This window comes from Bombus pascuorum, chromosome 8 (genome assembly GCF_905332965.1).
Source record: "Bombus pascuorum chromosome 8, iyBomPasc1.1, whole genome shotgun sequence".
Taxonomy (NCBI): Eukaryota; Metazoa; Arthropoda; class Insecta; order Hymenoptera; family Apidae; genus Bombus; species Bombus pascuorum.
In genome coordinates this window covers 8,760-30,864 of record NC_083495.1, presented here as the reverse complement: position 1 = coordinate 30,864, position 22,105 = coordinate 8,760, and the positions used below count along the sequence as shown (strand labels likewise).

At 33.5% G+C, this 22,105-nt stretch overlaps 1 protein-coding gene across 6 annotated transcripts; it reads left to right on the top strand.

The window, feature by feature from the left end:
• Positions 1 to 65: 65 nt before the first annotated feature.
• On the top strand, positions 66 to 11,065 carry LOC132910095 (hyaluronan mediated motility receptor-like). Of its 6 annotated transcripts, none has more exons than XM_060965549.1 (15): positions 66 to 323; positions 4,649 to 4,818; positions 5,149 to 5,433; positions 5,508 to 5,732; positions 5,817 to 6,293; positions 6,370 to 6,552; positions 6,679 to 6,894; positions 7,151 to 7,345; positions 7,424 to 7,557; positions 7,668 to 8,040; positions 8,190 to 8,411; positions 8,495 to 8,563; positions 8,690 to 8,796; positions 8,874 to 9,027; positions 9,630 to 11,065. In XM_060965549.1, the coding sequence occupies exons 1-15, from the start codon at positions 278 to 280 to the stop codon at positions 9,813 to 9,815; spliced, it is 3,042 nt and encodes a 1,013-aa protein (XP_060821532.1). In that variant the 5' UTR covers positions 66 to 277; the 3' UTR covers positions 9,816 to 11,065. The 6 variants fall into 6 exon arrangements, with proteins under 6 accessions (XP_060821532.1, XP_060821534.1, XP_060821528.1 ...); XM_060965551.1 differs by having other exon boundaries at positions 67 to 323; positions 6,679 to 6,879; XM_060965545.1 differs by lacking the exon at positions 66 to 323 and adding an exon at positions 2,567 to 2,694.
• Positions 11,066 to 22,105: the final 11,040 nt, after the last annotated feature.

Genomic DNA, 22,105 nt, shown 5'->3' with positions numbered 1-22,105 from the left:
TCGTCATTTTACTATTGTTCAACTTGTATAACCGTTATTTCAAATCAGAAGGACCGGTGGAGTGAAGAAATGTTTGAATCCGACTAGGAAGTTAATGTCGTGACTAGTGCCTTTCCCTCTCATTCAAAGATTACAGTTCAAAGAGGGAAGTGGTGTAACGAACACCGTGAATAGTGTTTTCTTCGTACTAAAATCAGTGATAAGTATTAACATTATTTTTAAAGTTGTTAGTTTCTTGTTGTGTTCTGTTGTCAAAATACGTTAAAAACATTTCACAATGTCATTTTCAAAAGCCAGAATCCAAAGATTTAATGAATTTGAAAGTAAGTAAACATATATCTTTATAACTCTATTTTCCTTTATTGCCCATTATAATGTATGTTCTCTTATATATGTAAAATGATAGTAATGTTATTATTTTATAAATTTGTTGTTTTCATTACCTCCCTACTTTTTCGAAATTACCAAATGTTTTGTAATTTTTATATTTACACAATATGTACTTGGCGGGAAGTAAATAGAAGATATGTTAGAAAATATTAATATCAATATGAAATATTATTTATTTATATGTAGAAGTACATACATATACATATATTGGTTCTAGTGTCGTACATCCTTTATTGTTAACTAGTACAGTTGATTATAATGAACAAATTAAGTTTACTTATCAGAAAGTACAGTATAATGTATGTAGTATACATATTTAACAAATATAATATAATTTTTATAGTATAAATATAATATGACATTACAATATAATAAATTCTATTATGTTTCAGTATTGGAAAACAATTTTTCTTCTAAATTATGAGTCTTTTACTTGAGAAATAGTTGTCAAAGTATTAAATATTACTTGTATTATGTATTTATATATGAATTTATGTAAATAATAAATTATATCTTATTTTATAGTAATAAAAATAGAAGCTTGATAATATTTTTATATATTATATAGTAATATATGTATATTATAACAGTGTTTTATATATCATCTTCAAAAATTAATTTTTATTCAATGGATTAACAGAATTTTATTAGTTAACACTTGATTTTCTTGAACGAAGTCAATGGTAAAATTAAACTCATTATTTATTTCTATCTTTTACGTAACTTAAATTATAAATATATGTTATTGTAAATATAACTTAACATATAGTAGCAGAAAAATCTCATAACAAAAATAATGAATGATCGATCGTTTAATTATTATAGAATTATTAATGATATATCCTTTTTCTAGGCTGTGGAGCCAAACAATAAATATATATATATTATATAATATATAATTATATATAATAATCTATCAGAAAGGTAGTATTTAACTTACCACACACACAACACAACACACACACACACACACACACACACACACACACACACACACACACACACACACACACAGAGAGAGAGAGAGAGAGAGAGAGAGAGAGAGAGAGAGAGAGAGAGAGAGAGAGAGAGAGAGAGAGAGAGAGAGAGAGCTATATATATATATATATATATATATATATATATATATATATATATATATATATATATATATATATATATATATATATATATACAATACCGGACAAAAGTTTAAGACTACCTTTCTGATAGATTATTGCATTATATTATAGTTTCTAATGACCTACAGTTCAAAGTTATCCTTACAATTACATATACACTCAAAATTTATCTACGAACGGCCACAAGACTTTTAAAACATGAACAGTATTTGAAAGAATGAGTATGAAACAATTCGATGCTGTATTTGCTGCGAACGTTCAAACATTAAGACGAACATTCAAATACAGCAGTGCTACGAATTTATCCAACAATAATAAAGTCTATTTAACATGACATATTAACTTTATAATAATAACAATGTACGCCTAAAAGATAAAAAATTTGTTACATCACTACGCAAGAGAAAAAAGCCATTTGCCGAAATATAGCAAATATTATTGAAAGATCTGAGATAGCGTGCAAGCAATTATGATACCTAAAAATTTTAGAAAAGAAATGGATGCTATTAGAATGAATCAAAAAATTACAGTAAAGATGGACCATTGCATCCATTGGTTATCCGAAAAGAATAATTTTCGAACTGCTACTGATTTTTAAAATGAAATTTATGCTACTAATGTTCTGAACATTTGTGGAAGAACTCTATGAGCGTGTCATGATTTTGTCATTAAAGGACGTACGTTTCGGAAGAATCCAATGCCCAATTGTAAGAATCGGAAACTGGGAATTGTTTTCACTGAAGCACGCGATCATTACAAGTATGGAGATTATATTTAAAAAAAGTATTATTTTCTGATGTATCGAAATTTAGTAGGCTATAATAAAGTGGAGTTCAATAACGAATAATTTCGGACAATTAGTTATTTATTATGTACAACATAGCGCGATAATTTATCAGAAAGGTAGTGGTTTCAAACTTTTATCTGCTACAAGGTGTGCGCGCATTACTGATGCAAATATGTATATGTATAATAGTAATTATAAAATTACTTTACAATTATCTTAATAAAAACGAATATAAGATAATGAAATAAGATGAGACGTCGGAAGCCATTTAATTCTTAAAATTAAGTGTTGCATGCAAGAATAAGAGAGAGAGGGATAAAAGGCGTATGATACAAGATCGATTTCGTTACGCAACTACGAAAGAAGGGGTGGTTTGGACGTTAGAGAGAACACCTGGTAATTCGATGATCTCATAAAGCATGTTTCTTGCATTTAGAAACAGCTGTCTTTCATTTGTGCTTACTCTATGTAAACTAACACCTACCGAAACGGGAATTCTTTTTACTAACGTTAGTTGTGTTACTACTCCTTCCACTTCTCACAATATATAATGAAATCAACTAAAAATGTTTGGAAATTAAATAAATGAATTTCATTTTTATACAATTATTTATTCAAACTTATTGATATTTATCATTTCACTTATTGTAGCTTATCCAAATATTTGAGTACTTATAAAAACTTTACATGACACATGAATTTTTATTAGCATTTCAGTAATATTTGACTGTCATTGCTGTATTGGTAATGTTTGAAATAAATCTTAAAACATATGTACAAGTTACAAGATATTCAGTGTGTGTGTGTGTGTGTATATATATATATGGTAGGAATCACAAAAGAGTATGTAAGCAGTCAATTAAGGATTATAGTAATAAGTGTCTTATATGTTTAAAGTGACTCTTCATGGTGTATATATAAATATATGTTTGTAATAGGTACTAAATACATGTTTGTACATAGTAAGTTTATATGAATTGTACTTATATGAAGTAAATTTTATTTAGTGCCTGACTAACTGAACTTCAATCGTGCTTCTATTATCTTAACAATTGCTAAGTGTTACTTTGATTATATAATGCCTAACATGTATTTGTTTATCTATATTTAGCCAAATGATTTTTACAGTTTTTTTTATTATTTCTAAATGTATATTTTGATTGAATTTTGCATTCTTATTATTTTAATAATTAATTAATTAAATTAATTTAATTTCATAATTTTATTTATCATTTCAACCTCTACATATAAAACATGTATTTATAAGCAAATATTTGGATCCATTTATGTAAATGCGAATTCTGATTAACCTAGTGATAAATTATACAAAGTGGAGAGAATTAAGTAGAGTTCTATTATATGAATAATTTGACCATATAAACTTGTGTATTCACCAATAGATTCATATAAATAGTATATTACTGTACATTTTTAGATAAGTTCAAAATTTTATCAGTGTAATCATGACAATTGTGTTTCATTATAGGATTAGTGAAATTTTAAAATGTTTTATATAATGCACATAATACATATATATACATATATGAAAGTTCTCCATGGTAAATATTCAAATACTCTCATAAGTCATATATACTTATACCCATATAGAATGTAAACAAATTTTTTGTCATGACCACATTCATATAGGAAGGTCTCGATACTTGCTAGAGAAAACCATTCGAAATTGAATCGTGTCTACTCATGAAAAATTAACATGGAAGGTCAATAACAAAGTAGTACGTGTTCTTGTGAGACAAACAGAGATGAGTAAAGTGTCATGCGTGCTCAGAACGAAAACCTTCATGTCTTCCATGTTGATTTTTTTACGACTATTTACGGTTCAGTTGTCGGACAGTTTCCCTAGGCTTCAATATATGAGTGTCCAAAAGTGTTTATATCATCGTGATCATCACAAATAATTCTTTTACACTTTATGAATACATGAACAATAACAGGAAAGCAGAAACAAGAATATACCTATAGAATCACATTTCATTAAATATTTTTTTATGAAATTATTTAATATGAAGCTTTCAAAAAATATATTTTATACAGTGACTACAATTAGTATTTGTACATAAGCTTATTTTCCAATGAAACGTTTTTTTAGTAGGTCCTCTATTTCATTTCCACAGCATCAATTTTTTGTAATCATATGTAAGTGTTAGTAAATGAAAAATTTAATATACTTGAATGTTATTAATTAGTGTGTAATAATTATTATATTAGTATATATTATTAATATATATATGCTATAATAAATATAACGATGTACAAATACTTATTGTAGTCACTATATATATATATCTTCTTTTCTTAATTTATATTTTAAAAGAAATAATTGTTACAGATGATGTACCTCCACCAGGGGCATATGATCCAAAATTAGATAGTAAAGTAAAAGGTTTTGTTATTGAAAAGTCAGAGAGATTTCATGACAACAAAAGCGTTGCCAGTGCAGAGTGTAATGTATCAGTGTGCACTAAAAATGCAAGCAATGTGGCAGTTACTTTTAGAACGGTGCGAAATAGAAATTAATTGGATGTAAAAAATTTTATTGATCTTGCAAGGGATGCAGTTGATCTGAGAGATATGTACAGAATTATTATTTAATTGTTCATATTTTATATTTCTTTCACAACAAATGCATATATAGTTGGATTGTATGTTTTAATAAATTTACATTTTTTTCATATATTCATATACTTTTTATGTAAAACTTGGCACTATGGCACAAATTACTGTATCTCTTGGATATACCGCAACTTACAGAGAGTTAATGAATTATGAAAAAATATATATGTTTTTTCTAGAAAATATTTTAATATCAGTAACAATATGTATTTTCAGCCACAACCACCACGAAAACACAATCGAGACCAAACAAGATCAAGTTCAAAAGTGAAGTCACGTGGGCTTATTACTGCTAACGACCAAAAATTGAAGTACGATTTTGAGCATCAACTCGCTGATCTTCAAGTAGAATGTTCCAACAAAGACAGGACAATACAAGAGCTTGAGAAGCATATCGAGGACATGAAGGAGGAAGTGCAGAAATTAGAATTGCAACTCGACGAGTTGCATAAAAAACAAACAGAAGTAGAGGAGCAACACCGAAAGGACATAGAAATAATGGTTGTAAAATACTTTCTAACAAGAAGTATAATTTTATTTCTAACAAATATTTTATTAACGACTCCTACATCCAGGCTAAATTGCAACAAGAAATTTTAAATGGTTACGAAGAAAAACATCAAACCGAAGTGAAGCGTCTTCGTTCTCAGCTTTTGGAAGTTTCAGAGGAGAAAGAACGCGAAATTGAAGCAAGAAAAGCTATGGAAGGTGATCTTAGAAATCGTATCACGGATTTCTCGAAAAGAATAGCAGCGTTAGAATCTGAATTGGCTGATAAAAAACACACAAATGTGAAAAGAGTAAATACTTGCTTATTTCGAAGAATTAAAATGATTTGGAAACATTGTAACTCTGCTACAATTTTTAAAATTTGTTCTTCATAGGTTCAATCTCTTGAAATACAAATTGAAGAACTAACAATAAAATTAGAAGAGATAACATTAAGTCACAAATATGAAGTTGGCTTGCTGGAACAAGAAAAGGCCAAACTTAATTCATGTGTTAATGATTTAATGGAGGAACGTGATAAGTTGGAGTTAAAGTTGCAAAAGCGACAAAATGTAGTTCTTGAACTGCAAGGACAACTATCTGCCCTTCAATGTGAATTAGACGAACTAAAGGGTGAATATGAAAAAGTTGTTGAAAATTTTTCGAAAAAAGTGGGTGATCTTAGATATAAATATGAAGAAGAAACTAATAAATTGAAACTCGATTTTGAAAAAGAAAAAATGATCCTTATCAATGAATACGAATTTGAAATATCGCGTAGGATAGAAATTGAAGCAAAAGTGAAAGATATTGACGAACAAAATAATTTTCTTAGAAAAGAATTGGAAAACGTTCAAAATCTTTCCAAAGATGTAAATATTAAAATTTTTACCTGTTTGAATAATAATAGAAACATTTTCTTAACTTCCTACATTTATTTTAATTCAGGTTAATAATCGTTTACGTGAGGCGCATCAAGAATTAGAAGATTCACATAGAAAACATACTCTTATTTTGAAAAAACATCAGGAAGAATTAGGTGATATAATAAAACTTCATGATGAAGAAAAATATAAACTGAAACAGCAATTGGAGGATGCAAGATTGAATTATATAAAAGAGATAGAAAATGTATATACATATGTTGTTTTATCTTTTTTTTTTATATTCTAATTCGAAACATAGACAAGATTTACATACATTGTTTGTTATATAATAATCTTTTTGTGAAATAACATATACTAATTTTTTGCGTAGCTAACGATAGCAAGAGACAAAGAAGTATCAGAAGTAAAAGAAGCTGCGGGAAAAAAGATCGAAGAAGAAACGAAACGAATTAAACAACATGCCGATAAATTAGTAGCAAATGCAGAAGCTGTTACGAGAGAAACATTAGCAGCTTGCCGTACCGAATGTGAGGAAAGAGTAAAAAGAGTGATTGCTGATAGTGACGCGAAAGTAAGCGGGTCACACGTGCGTAAAATAAAAAACATCACTGACTGAGTACTTTCTTCTAACACCCAATAAAAAATCGTTCAATAGAAATTCTTTTTTACTATACCGAGAAGAAAAAGAGTTATACTGAAAGAATTTTTATTGTGGACACTATTTCTTTTTCGAAATCTCTTTTAGTATTCTCTCTTCCAGTTTCTGTGATGTTTGCCGAATATTTTATGCTCTTTTGCAAGAACGTATGCATATAGTTTTTAAAATGAACTTATTAATCTAGATAAATGCTATGATCAGAGAGGCAAAGATTACTGTAGAGGAAGAAATGCGACTTACCGCGGAAAGGTATAAAGCGTGTCTAGCGCGAGTAGAAATGGAACGAACGGCATTAGACGAAAAACTGGCGATTAAAGATGCTGAAATTAATAGACTTTCCACAACTCTGGAAGAATTAAAGAACTCTGCAGAAACTCAGGTGGGTTGTAAAACGTAATAAAAAATAAAGATAATATTTCAAAGTACCAGCTCGTAATAATTGATTAAACGAATTTAGGAAAGTTTTGGCCAAAGCTTACAAATAGAATTAGATCGAGCAGAAACTGAACTAGCAGAAAAGAAAGATGAATTAAGAGCTCTGAAAGATCAAATCCGAGCAGAGGCAGCAGAGATGGTAGCTAGACGAAAGAGGTACATCATTTTTCACAGAAAGAACTATATGTATTTTTAGAAATAGGTACTTATATATATATGTATGTACACACATGTATACATGTATACATGTACGAAATTTTATTTAGATTCGAAGTTATAATGGCTGAAAATCAAGCATCAGTTGCTGCCTTAACTAAACGTTTGGCTCAAAGTAATGCTGAAGTGGAAAGATTGCAGCATGAATTAAAACGTGGTGAAGATTGCATAAACGAACATCGTGATTTACTGAGTATTATGCGCAACAACTCTCAAATAGTACATGAACAAGTACATGTTTTGATGGATCAATTAGATGCCAAAAAGGGATTGGTCGATCAACTTGAAGCTGAAAGTTTAAGCGAATTGGAATCATTAAAATCTGTATTCGAAGCTAAAATCGATGACTTAAAGAAAATAGCAACCAGACAAGTTGCGAAATTACAAGCTGAAAATGATGCGAAGACCGCTCAAAATATTGAGGTGCTCTTTATTTTCTATTTTTGCTTCAAAAGTATTAAAAATTTTAACAAGTGAAAAATTTGAGAATTGTAATAATTATTTAGATATAATGTGACTAAATTGCTTAAAGAGGAAAGTAAATTACTTCATCATCTCATTTCGAATTTTAGATGAAAAATCAGCTTCAAGAAATGGCTAACCATCTTGCCGAAGCACAAAGTATGCTGCTTAAATTGGAAGAAAGAAACGATGCTCAAGAACTCGAAATTTCTCGAGTGGATATGCTAAACAACAAATTTAACGAACAGTTGAAAGAACGTGAAACAGCAATAGAAGACTTAAATAAATTATTAGAGCATCAATCAGAAATTCATAAAGTTACCTTAAATGAAGTATGATCTCGAAATTGCTATATTAATGCTTCCTTTTTACATAATAAAATATATGAATTTAGTTATTTTTACTATTTTTACAGGCAAGTCTGAAAATAGGAGAACTTTCTGATAAAATTAAATGTCTTGAAGAAAAGGATAGCCAGATACCGGTAATCGATCATCTTTTCTTTATGTTTTATATCTAAAAAGATAAAGAAAAGAATTTTAAAAAATACAGTAATTGTTGTATTTTGTAACATATATGTAATTTATTCAAAAATATTGTATCTGTGTAGAAACGTAATGAATTACTCGAAGAAGAACAGAACAGATGGAGAAGTTTAGAAAAAACGATTATAGAAAAACTTGAAGAAGAAAAATCCCGTCGAGAAGCAGCTGAAGAGTACGTTGTTTTCTCCTCTAAAAATAAGAATAATCTAAGAAAGTTATAAAATAATAAATTTATTTTTGTCTGTTTAGTGAAGTGAAAAAGCTTTCCAAATATAATGAGCAACTTCTAAAAGATTATCAAGAAATTCATGAAAAATACGCTGAAGTTGTTGGTCATCATAATCACAGGCAAAGAATTAAACATGTATCTCAACTGAAAGATAAAATCAATCAACTCGAACAGGTGCGTTTAACTATCTGTCTTGGCATTGTGATCATTTTATATTGCATGTTGAATTGATATCCTTATCATAATAGTAGTAATATCTTTTAATATTACAAACATTGAACATTGAAACATATATTGATTGTTAAATTATTTAATGAAAATATTAAATTTTCTGTTTATATTTATAGTATGTTAATTCATCTCACTGTTTATTTTTGTGTGCGTTATTATTAATAAGTGTTTATTCATTGCTATAATGTACAGAATTTGACAGACTATTTAGCTTCTTTTATTTTACATAAATGATATATCATAATTTTGTGTGAATTATGCTAGCACTTTGTTGTTTAAGTATTCACTAATTAGTGTGCCCGAATTATTTGTTTAAACAATAGGAGAGAATATGTATATATTGACTGAGAATAGTAAATGTATATAAATAAATTATTTCTATTGCATAAATGGTATTATTCGATTTCATTTGCATTGGTCTAATTATTTTGTCTTTGCTTCTCTTAGTTGTAAGTATTAAATTATATACATAAGTACTTAGGTACTTATGTAATATATATTGATTGATTGTAAAATAAATGTGATAAAATGTAAATTGTTTTTAGGATTTATATGCGAAGATGAGGACAATAGAACAGCAGCACAAGATGATAGAAAAATTGAGAGCAGAAGAAAAACGCGTGCATAGTAAAGGAAAAGAGAACATGTTAGGAATTTCACAGAACACTTTTGCGACACCTATTCCTTCTCCACATAAACCATTGACGCCACTAAGGAATCGGAATGATTAGTCTTAATATTGGCATATTATTCATTTATGGTTATCATAAATGCGAGTTGGTAATAATTATTACATTAATGTTTATACTTTAAGGAACATATTCGAATTACTGCATCAGTGATGGTATTAAGATATTAAGTTTGCCAGAGCTTTAATATGTTAAAATTATAAATATATATTATATAGTAAATAGATCCTCTACAAGTACTGATTTTCAAAGTTCTAATAAATGAATAATCTTTGTGGTTATTATAAATATGATTTACAAATAATTTAATTAAACTCATGTAGTAATTTTAAATAAATATTTACTTTCTGAAATACATATAAAATACATACTGTGTACGTCGTGACTGTATTATAATTACTTATTGATGTAATAATTATTGACTCGCATTTATAATAATAATTTTTGAATCAGTATGCATGAATTTTTTTATTATGAAATGTATTTATAACTCTAACATTTTTAAATTCATAACAAATTTACGTTCTAGAGATTAGGCTCAAGATCTAATACTCTATGTAAAGTCAAGTGTTCAGTTTGCTAGGTTCTGTTAAAAGACTGTAATAATAATGTTTAGTTATAAAGATTACATGTTTGAGCGATATTGACTTTCTAAACTTATGTTTAGCTCGTATAATCGATATTAGAAGAAGAAAAAGGAATTTTATTTATATGACAGATGTTTTTCCCCGACGTTTTAATATATATCAATTGCATAAATTTTATTTGTGATACATTTTTGTAATCTATGCCTATATATTGAACTTTGAAAAGTTATATTAAAATCAATGTGGGTGAACAAGTTCTATTGCATAAGTTTCTCGTATGAGATTATACATACTGCTGAAAAAAATCGCTTATTCTTATTGAATTTTAGATGAAATATATGAACAACAATTATGTACTTAACGTTTGTTACCGTCATAATACTTTGGATGTTTGTTTTGTATGCAACATATAATGTACCTATATAGTTATTACTATACTCACAAAAGTATTTAAGCACTTATAGAAACCGTAAATAAATATATTATGTGTGTTACACGAAACAGTTTGAAATTTCACGAGGACTGTAATAATCCTTTACAGTTGAGGACTTTCTGTTTCGGCAACTCGAGACTATTTTTCGTATACTTGGTGAATTTCTTACAGCTAACTTGAAATGATTTCATATACAAATTAACGTATAAAACTATTATATTTTAATATTTTATGTACCCTTACATCTGAAAGAAGTAAATTTGTTAAATTTTGTTTCTTCGTATGGTATTTTATAAAATAATCGCCAAGATCCTTGGCTTGTCTGTGCAAGTATCACAATAATATATTGTTTGATGTCTTTCGCCAGAATTATTTCGTTGAGGGTAAACTTTACAATCCTTTTCAATTCCTGTTAGAATAACATGTAGCTTTCCATTCATAATCGGATTTCATAAAAACTAGAGATAGAAGCTCGATTACGAGTCTTCACAAGCTCTTCAGAAGCTCTTCACAATTGTTCAACTAAAGTTTTTACATACTTCGTTCGTTTCTCTGTTTTTTTATTGAATTATAAAGAATATAAGAATTAATTGAATATATCTCTAAACCGCCAAAAATAGCTTCTTACACCTCTTACTTCATCGCTATCTTCATCACTGCTTTCCGCCTCTCTATCATTAAGTGCTTTATGAATAGAGATAATTTCGTTGTTCAACAACGAAAAATCAAATTCATCTTCATTTCGACTGATTTCATTACCACATCCCATGCTTATAGGGCTCACAAACTTTGAAAGTAATATTACTATTACCACGACGACTGTCAAGTTCGGACTAACCCCGAAGACGCAGTCTGATCCGTGATGATGGACTAATATGAGATCAAAAGATCTTATAGCCATTTGAGGGGGTATCTTCTACACTTCCTAAACTAAAATTATATATAAATAGCTTAGGAATCTACTTATGAAGCGATATTGCCATTGTCACGTAGGAGACACAAGAAATCACGAAAATGATAGATCGCCGGGGATCTTGTCACGTAAACTTAAGTTAGACTTAAGACTTAAGTTATAAAAACAAGAGGGTTGAGCCGTAACACAACTATTAACTTTCTTTTTATCAAACTTTATAATGAATTTAATAAGCACAATTTAATATACACTGAATTGATACGTATAAATCACAGTTTATTCCAACAACTTTATAGAGAAGCTAGTTACACTGGTGCGTATATATAAGTTAAGTACACGACTGGTCTAAGGGTAGAAACTCGGTAAAGAGATGTTGACTATTCTAAAGATAGAAAATAAGTGAAGTTTAGCGACGATGTTGTGGCGGAGGAAAGCTAGTGATGGGAGTGTCTAAGAACACGAGATGAGCTGATTCGTTAAGGACAATTTTGGCTAGGAAAGTGAGGGCAATAGACATTTTTTGATTGGATAATAAGAAGGTTGGTAGACTAGGAAGGGTCTTAGCCGCCCTGGAGAGAAAGTTGCTAACGGAAGATACCGAACGTGAGAAAAACCAACTTTCCCGTATCTTCCAGTAGTAAACAATAAATGTAAAGGACACTTGAAATAAAAGATGCTTGTTTGGTCTGAAGGACCTTAACTATGAAAATGCCAAGATTTATGGTGGGTTCCTAAGACTATTGAGGGTACCCAGTAAGAATGTGTAGACATCTGGCTGCTATTTTGCCCGCGGTGTGTGGCTTGGTCTCTGATGCGGATTGAGATGTGGTTGATGTCACAATCTCCTCGCGTCGCGGTTCGAACGTTTCACAAATAAGGTGAAGAAATTGAACTTTGTATATGGTAATAGAATTTATTATACAAACCTAACAGAGTGACGGCTCAAAGTGTTACAACAGACTGATGTCGAGTGCTTATTTGGGAGGGTTTTTATATTGAGGTTTTAGTCTCTCTGGAGAGGTTGTCGTCTGGTGTATCTCAGAAGTGGTTATTCCGTTACTATTTGGTTATTGTTTCGATGGCTGTGGCATGCAGGATGTCTAGCCTATCTTATTACTGTTTCTGAGCATGTGACAATCTTCGTTTTCGCCGGTGTAACTTTCAAAAGTATTAGTTTCAGTTGATGATAGGTCGTACTCTGCAGAACACGTGGTTATCTTTGCTGATACCGATACTTGATTCCTTGGTGCGTGCCAGTCGTTTGTCACTAATTATGCCGTGTGAGAAGGTCGTAGCCTTTCAACTTTCGTTATCTGCGTATTGTACTGTATATTGTGGTGGGGAGAGCGCCCGCAAGGCTGCGCGTATCAGTGGGCATCTTATTGTTCGGCTGATTCTAATACGCATCTCTGTGTTCTTTAGCATAATTTCTTTAAGTGTTCGAGTATTTTCATGAGTTTATTTAATTGTTATTTCGAGTTATTCTTGATCATGAGTGCAGAGAAACCGACTCCTTTGGTTTCTGATCCGCTTGTGCAAGTAAATAATTTTATTTTAGGTTTGTCTCCCGTTTTTGGTGATCTTTGGTGATTTACTAGCATAAGAAGAAGAAAAATAGAAAGAGGTTTAATAAAATATTTCGAGGAAGTGCGAGTGCTGTGCGGGTGTAAGGTGCTGGGAACGAAAACGAAGAGCGAATATGTTTAAGGAGTTCCTCTCTGCTTGGGTAAATGATCCAGAACTTCCGTCGACGTCGTGCTCTGATGCCCCTCCAGTCATTGATCTGACTTTGCTTGATGAGGATACCGTGGAGCTTCCGCCGTGTCCACCCTCTATCGAGTTTTTAATCTGAGGTGGATAGGACGTGATAGGTGTCAAAAAAACACTCGGAGATATCTAAACAGTATATTTATTAGTAATTCTCGCTTTCGGCACTTTACGTAGAGCTCGCGATTGACGATTCGCACTTCTCGGTTACAACTCGAATGATAGACGATGATTAAAGTAGTGATTGAGCAGAGTGTGCAGTATAGGTTAAGATGATGACTGCTCAAGGTACGTCGAAGAACTGTCTTTTCTGTGACAATGATGCTGTGGAGGAAAACTGTGATGGGTGTGTCTAAGGATACGAAATAATCGGATTCGTTAAGGAAAGTTTTCGTTAGGAAAGTGAGCTGTGCAAACGTGTTTTTTATAACTATGCACCTTCATACAAACGTGAAGCCAAGTCTGTGAAATGTCGCAGTGTTTATCTCAACAGAACAAAATGGATTGTACGTAATTCGACAAAATAATATAAAACAAAAAACGTTGTGCGTCTATTATTTCCTCATAAGAACACATCTTTCCACAAAAAAAACTTTTCGGACAACCTAATACTAGTTTGGTTGTTGAGGAAGGATTCTAACCAGATTTCCCGTATCTTTCCATAGTAGGTAATAAATTAAGGAAAATGCAAAGACTAAAAAATATTTGTTTAGTTTGAAGGAGCTTGGCTAGAGAAATCCTAAGATTTATGGCGGGTCCTTAAGCTAGTTGAAAGTATGCCATGAAGATGTTTGGACATCTGGCAATCATCTTGTCCGAGGGATAGAGTCTTTGTGTAACGAGCCACGGGACAGAAACCGCTGGAAGTTTTGTTGTCGAGTGCCGCTACAAATCACTAATAATTGTGAAGGTTCGTTTGCCTGCGGAGGTTCCCGAGGAGATTTTGAGCGCCCATGTGCATCATCACCTCACAGGACAAGAAGGAGTTTCGCCCATCGTACGGTCTTGGTATATGGTAAATGTGTCCCAGTGAGGATTCCCCCGATGTTTCTTGTAATGATTTCAATATTTTTAGTTAGATTTTAATTTTGTTCAATAATAATGTAGTGAACAATATTACCGACTAGTCTAAAGAGAGACAAGCATTGTAACATGAGGTTTAAATTAATTTCTATTTTTTTAATTTGGTCTGTTAAATATAAATCCTATGAGGTGTCTTATTGTACTTCTTCAATTGCTTTCCTTGTCCCTTGTTCTTACAGTCGATGTATTCTGATAAGATTAACTATTCAAACATGAAGGTGTAAAATAAACAGTATTTAGTAAATTCACATGAGCCAAGCTAGCTGCACGCCTTTAGTTGGATGTTGTTCTCATACTCTATGTACACACATTTATCACACTTTCTTTTCTACTCCCCCGTTTTCGGTTTGCACATGATTTATACTGCGCTAGTCAGTTCGGGTTCCAATTTATTCACAGCAGATGCAAAATCAGGTAAAAACGGTGAATTTGTAGAAAGTTATCGTTAATAAATTTTGAAGTACTATCTGCAAGAAAATGTTTAATACATTAAAAATGAAAATTAACCAACGAACTACAGGAAGGATCTCGAAGATTATTAGAATGTGTACGATTTCATTGTATTGTAATTCGCAATAAGTATTGCAATTGAATGTAAATTTTAATTACAAAGATGTGACATTCTAGTTACATTTCTTGTAGGCATAATTCAAGATGCTAACGAAGATAGCGCGCTGAAAATGCTGGTTTTCATCCGATCGCCAGGGCTAAGCAGCGCGTGGCACGATGAAGTACTAAGATGGTTGGTGATCGCCCCTTGGGAATTTCCGTGCACCACCTGGCCGACGAGGGCGCGGCGGTGCAGAGCCGCAGCGACCTCCGAAGGGGAATGAAGTTTAGGTGCTGGACCTTCCAGCATCCGGGAGGCACCAAGCAGAGTCCGGTTGGGGATCCGGACGACGGTCCCTGGGAGAGGGCGAGAGAGACGTAGTATGGACGGAATAGCGTGTGCGGGAGGGGGGGGGCGGTGTGTCGCCACAGCGGTTCCCGGGCATTCCTCGGTCGCAATAGGGACGGTCATTGTGGAGGTTTTAGTCGGTTGGAGTCCGACACTACCACGTCGCTCTTCCCCCTAGAGGCGGCGGGTGTCCGTGCGAATTTCCTCCACGAGAAAAAATAAGGCATAATTCAAGATATCAGACATTTAAAAAGAAAATTGAACTACATGTGAGTATAGAACTGAGTACACATGATTCCTTCGAGATATCTGGAACAAACAGGGATATGAAATCGTAAGGCGAAAACGTGAGGCTCGCTTTCTCAGGAACCATGATTTCTTTCTTGTAACGTCAAATTTAAACTTTATCTTCAACTTCTAATTCGTTCTGTGTTTTCGCGGAATTATATTTCTAACACCAGTTCATAGATAGCGAACGGCATTTGACTATAGTAAGCATTCATATGTTATGTGTGAAAGGATTTACACTGCATCAAAAATGGAGTAACATGAGCGCCTATCCGTCAAAAAATATCAAACAGAAGCGAAAATACGTGAAGTCGCATATGTCATTCAATTATTCAGGATTCAATTTCACAGAGTTCCGAGTATACCTACGGGGAGAACGGACGTGTTCTGCTTTCGACATTGCAAATAGTGTAAAACTATCGTTTATTTGTCAGCATGACTTCAACAGGAGCGAAGATATAAATCGCATATTTCAATGAATTACTTCAGAAGATTGCATTTTGTGAAGTACTATGTATACCATGTAAAAGCAATGTCGTACCCCGCATTTGGCATCTAAAATAAAGCATACCGAGCGTTTATTCGTTGAGTAATCTCAAACAGATAGATATGCAAAATCGTATATTTCAATAAAATATTCCTGAAAATTGCCTTTCACGGAGTTCTACCAATACCTGAGTGAACGGTCCTACGCGTGATACATTCGGCATCCAAATAAGAGTGAAATGTATGTTTATCTGTTAGAGAATGTCATAAAACCGCGAAGATACTTGAAATTCCATAATAAGTTGAATACCTGCTGGCGATATCATTTATACAAGTTCTCTATATGCGTAGATGCGGAGACAGAACATGAGCGTTTATCAGTCAAAATATTTCTAAAAGTAACGAAAATAACTAAAATCGCATATTTTTCAGAAAGATTCAATTTTACGGATCTCCGAGTAGACCGATGGGAAAGGAGTGACGTGCACCACATTCGGCGTCAAAAATAGAGTGAAACCAGCGACTCTTCGTCAGAATATCTCAAACGGGAGCGAAGTAACACCAAATTTCAGCCAAATCTTCAAAAGATTGCATTTTGTGCGGTTTTGGGCTTGTTTCGACGCTACAACAGGCGTGTGCTAGATTCGGCGTGTAAAATGGAATGAAAACAGTGTTTAAACGTCGAAATAGTTCAAACAGGAACGAAATTACAGCTAGTTTTCGTCAAAATCGTCAAGAGATTGCGTTTTGCGAGCTGCTTGGCTCGTTCCGACGATGAAAAGACCGTGTACTACATTCGGCGTGTAAAATGGAGTGAAAACAGCGATTCAATGTCGAAAAATCTCAAGCAGGAACGACATTACAATGAATCACTGGCAAAATTCTTAACAATTGCATTTTGTGTGGTACTTGGTTTGTTTCGACGATGAAAAGGTCGTGTACTGCATTCGGCGTGTATAATGGAATGACAATAGCGTTTATACATCGAAATATTTCAAACAGGAACGAAATTACTGCCAGTATTCGTCAAAATCGTTAAGAGATTGTGTCTTGCGAGCTGCTGGGCTTGCTTCGACGATGAAAAGACGGTGTACTGCATTCGGCGCGTATAATGGAGTGAAAGCAGCGTTTGAATGTAGAAAAATCTCACACAGGAGCGAAATTACAGTGTATCACAAGCAAAGTTGTTACCAATTACATTTTGTGTAGTGCTTAGCTTGTTTCCACATTGAAAAGATAGTGCACTACATTCGGCGTATAAAATGGAGCGGAAAGAGCATTCAAACGTTGAAATATCTTTAGCAGGAAAGAAATAACCGTCTTATAAAGGGAAACAGTCACATAAAAAGGAAAGAAATAACAAATACTGACTGTAATTTCCTTCCCGTTGGAGATATTTCGACGTTTAAACGTTCTTTTCACTCCATTTTACACGTCGAATGTAATGCAAGCCACTTTTAGAGTCGACACAAACCCAGCAGATTGCGGAACGCGATTGTCACGTCGGAGACACAAAAGATCGCGGAATTAACGAATCGGCGGTGATCTCCTCGCGTCGCGGTTCGAACGAAACGATTCTTTCACAAACAGGGTGAAGAAAGTAGACTTCGTATGCGACAATGAGGTTTATTGCAGAAATCTGACAGAGTGACGGTTACAACAGCGTGGTTCGGAATATTAAGACAGACTGACTCGAGATGCTAGAACGGACTGCGCTGGTTAGGAAGGTCCTTCCACTGAGGGTCTAGTCCCTTTGGAGGGGCCTTTTTAGTTATTGTTTCAAGATGTGGCATGCAGGGTGTTCGGTCTATTTGGTTACTGAGCGGATGGTTTCCTTGAGTGTGTGACATTCCCCCCTTCTTAGATTCGCTTTGCTCCGCTGAAGCGTATGGCTCTGGTAGGTCGCCTGATTTGGATGATCCTGTTATCTTTATCATCTGCAACGTTTTGGTAAGTAACCGTCCTTGGTGCTGTTGATGTTTGATCGATCCTGTTTACGCGAGCGGTAGGACAGAGCATCCTGATACATACATTTTTGGGAAGTGATCGGCGTAGACATTCGAAAACTTTATATTTGTACATTACATATATTGTTCCTAGTCCTAGGGCTACGATTCCTAATATTTGTAGTGCGGATATGCCATATCCCTTCAAAGAATTCATGCGTCGCTCAAATCGCAGGGTACTGATTTGCACTTGCAACATATCGAGGTCGGCTTTATATTGGTTAAAATTGTGAGTTACTCTTCGAGCTGTCTCTAATATTTTCTCTAATATTGGAACGTCTGTTTCTTCGAAGCTGTATACACTATTCTTAAATCTGGTTTCGTAAGAGATATTTTTATGCGATCCCCCTATTTTCATAATATTGTGATCGTATGTGATTATGCACCCGGCTTTACTGCTAATTAAACTTGGCCGTCTAATTTCCAGGATTTTGTGTGTCTTACATAATACGTCGATTTGCACATTTTCTGTAGGGATAATAATGTAATGGTTTTCTGTCTGTAAAGGTACGAACGTCAATCCTTCCAATTTGAAGACAGCAGTCGGGCAAGTCCTGACTGTCTGTTGATTATTAATTAATTCTGACCTGCATTCAGGTGAGTTCATTCTATTATGACTTGGTTGAGTTCTTTTACAAATGTGGATGATTGCTGTTCGTTTACAATATTTATCTAAGTAGTGACTATCGACAAAGGTGTATTGTTCTGAGTTGCTTAATATCAAGTCAGTTTCTATTACAGGCGCAATGAATACAGAGTTTTGTTTGGAAGGTATCGGATAAATCTTAGTCATTTTCCATTCGTTGTTTTCTAAAACCGGCACAGTTATCGTATATATAAGTTTGTTATTTCTTATCCATAATTTTAATTTACTTAGATCTAGGATTAGTTGAAAGTTTTGAACTGAAGGTTCGATACGATTAGTTATAAAGCTTTGTCTCGTTAGTTGGTCAAGTGTTTTTAAGAATTGTTCAGCTTCTATAACTTGTGGATTTATGATTCCTTGTTTCCCTAATGTGATAGTGTTAAAAATTTCGTTGATGTTAACATGGAGTTCCGATATGGTTTCAGTTTGAATTACTAGGGAGACAAAAATATTTCGTTTCTATCATTGTGGTTTTCAATTTTGTGTGTATCGTTGGCAAGGTTTCCAAGTTGATCTGTTTTGGTGTCGTCTAGCACGCGTTTGATAAGTGCGGTTTGGTCACTAAGGATTGTTTTCATTTTGTTGTTGGAGTCAAATAATGTGTCGATGTTTTCGTTAACGAGTTTTAGGTCATTTTCGTCGAGAGTTCCGAATAAAGTTTTGGATGCTGAGCCTATGACATTGAGTAATCCGCGTTTGTTTCTATAATGCAATAATAATTTGAGTTGCCGAGTCAGGTTTTGAAGATTTCTATACTTAGATTTTAGGCTGTTTTAGATTTCTGGTGTATGAGCGCAAAGTGGTTTACATTGACGGTCTATTAAATCTATTACGCGTTGTAATCTATTAACTTGATCAATTGGGTCGTTAAGCCCTACTATAAGGGTGATATCTATTTGTTCGTTGTACAGATAGCAATCGTCGATGTGTTCCAAGAAAATGTTGGCGTAATTTAGTGGTTTTACTACTAGATCGCTTTTAATGTATTCAAGTGTTATAATGATCCATGTTATGGTCTTCTTCCTGAAAAATATGGTTTTAGCCTGTTACCGTGGACTCTTTGCGTGTGGCCGTTGGAATATTCGATAAGATAGGTGGGTGGATTGGAGAAGAGGATTTCTGCAGGTCCTAGCCATTCGTGATCTAGTTTGTTGGTTTTGTGATCGTTATGTACCCATAGTTTGTCTTTTACTCGGAATATAGTTTGTGTTTTAATAATTTTTCGAATCTGATCCCTTTTATACCGCCTCTTGCTTGATTCAGTGATTTCTCTTGCTTTCGTTATATAAGCGTTATGTCGGTTTCTCCAGAGTTTAAATAATTGATCTTTAGTTAGAGTGGGGGTGTTTGATATTGAGGAAGGCATGTTAGCTTGTCGTCCAAATGTTAGTTCGAATAGGGTATGTCCGGTCGTTTCGTGTACTGAAGTATTGTATCCCATGCATATTAGTTTTAAATTTTCGTCCCAGTCGTTTTGTCGGTCGGTTGTACAAGTTCGAATGAGATCTTTTACCACAGCATGTGTTCGTTCAAGAGATCCGTTAGATTGCGGGTGGGAGGAAGTGGTTTTCACGTGTCGAATCTTGAAAGCCTCTTCAAATGTATCCATAAGTTTACATACGAAATTTCGTCCCATGTCAGTGAGGATACTTTTCGGTGCAGAGAATATATATACATAGTGATCCAGGAGTTCGTTAATGATCGAGTTGGCTGTTTGGTCTTTTAAAGGTATGAGAACGAGATATTTGGTTAATTGATCTTGGATAGATAGGATAAATTGGTTGCCTCGTCTGGTTTTGGTTAGGGGTCCGAATATGTCCATTGCGATTTTATCATTGGGGTTAACGGGTTTGTCAGTTATTACGGGTTGCTCTTTGGCCCTAATACGGTTTAATTTTTCTCGTTAGCAGGTTTCGCAGTTTTGACGTCTTGCTCTAGGTTTGTCCAGTGATGGTGTTCTTGTATTCGTTTCACGGTGCGGTGTATACCTAAGTGTCCTACTATTTCCTTATGATTTTCGCGCAGTATAGTTTGTTTTTGTTTGTTATCGTAGTCTACCGGCGAATCTTCTCCAAATACCAATTTAATTTGAGGAAATCTAGTCATTAGAAACCTTAACATGAGTTGAATGTTCACTTTTTCTAGTATGCTAAAGCTATTGTCATTTATCCCTATATGTAAGTAAAGTGTTTAGTTAATTGATGCAACCAGTGCTGCTCGATAAAGTCTCCTAATTCGGTCTTTGTAATTTGTTTAAAGTGTGGTCTGTTAGTCTTTTGAGTTATTGGAGCCGGGGTGATGTTTGTTTTCTAGTCGACATATTCGTCGTAATAGTTCGGGTTTTCTAAATCGGATTGAACTTCGTCATTGGTGATAGGATACAGTTGGGACAGAGCATCTGCAGCTGTGTTTTCCTTTCCCTTTTTGTATTCTATTTCATAATCATACTCCTCGAGTCTCAAGCGCCATCGCATGAGTCTCGATGAGGGATCCTTAACATTTTTTAGCCCTTTCAAAGCTTGATGATCACTTTGAATCTTAAATTTTCTACCAAGTAAATATTGTCTCAGTCTTTTGATCGACCATACTATCGCCAATAACTCTTTTTCGGTTGTGGAATAGTTTTTCTCAGGAGGGTTCAAGGTTTGGGATATGTAACAGCATGGATGTCCGTCTTGGGAGAGTATTGTTCCTAATCCTTCGTTACTTGCGTCTGTTATTAATGTGAATGTTTTTTTAAAGTCCGGGTATTGCAGTACAGGAGCTTCACAGAGTTTTGTTTCAGCGTGTCAAATGCAAGCTGTTGTTTATCAGTCCAGTGGAATGGAGTGTCTTTCTTTGTGAGGTCGGTCAGTGGTTTCGCGATTTTGGAAAAATTGCGTATAAATTTTCTATAGTACCCGACGAGTCCTAAGAATGATTTTATGTGAGACGCGGTTTTTGGTATCTTAAAATCCTTCACGGCCTGGATCTTTTCGGGGTTAGGCTTTACTCCTTCTTGTGTTACTACGTGTCCTAAATATTCTAATTGGGGCTTTAAAAATTCGCATTTATCCGGCTGTATCTTTAAACCTAAATTTTGTAATCTGTCTAATACAATAGCTAAATTTCGGTTGTGTTCTTGTATGGTGCTTCCGAATATTATGATATCGTCTAAGTATACGAAACAGTTATTTCCTACTAATCCCCGTAGCGCGGTGTCCATCATGAGTTGGAACGTTGCCG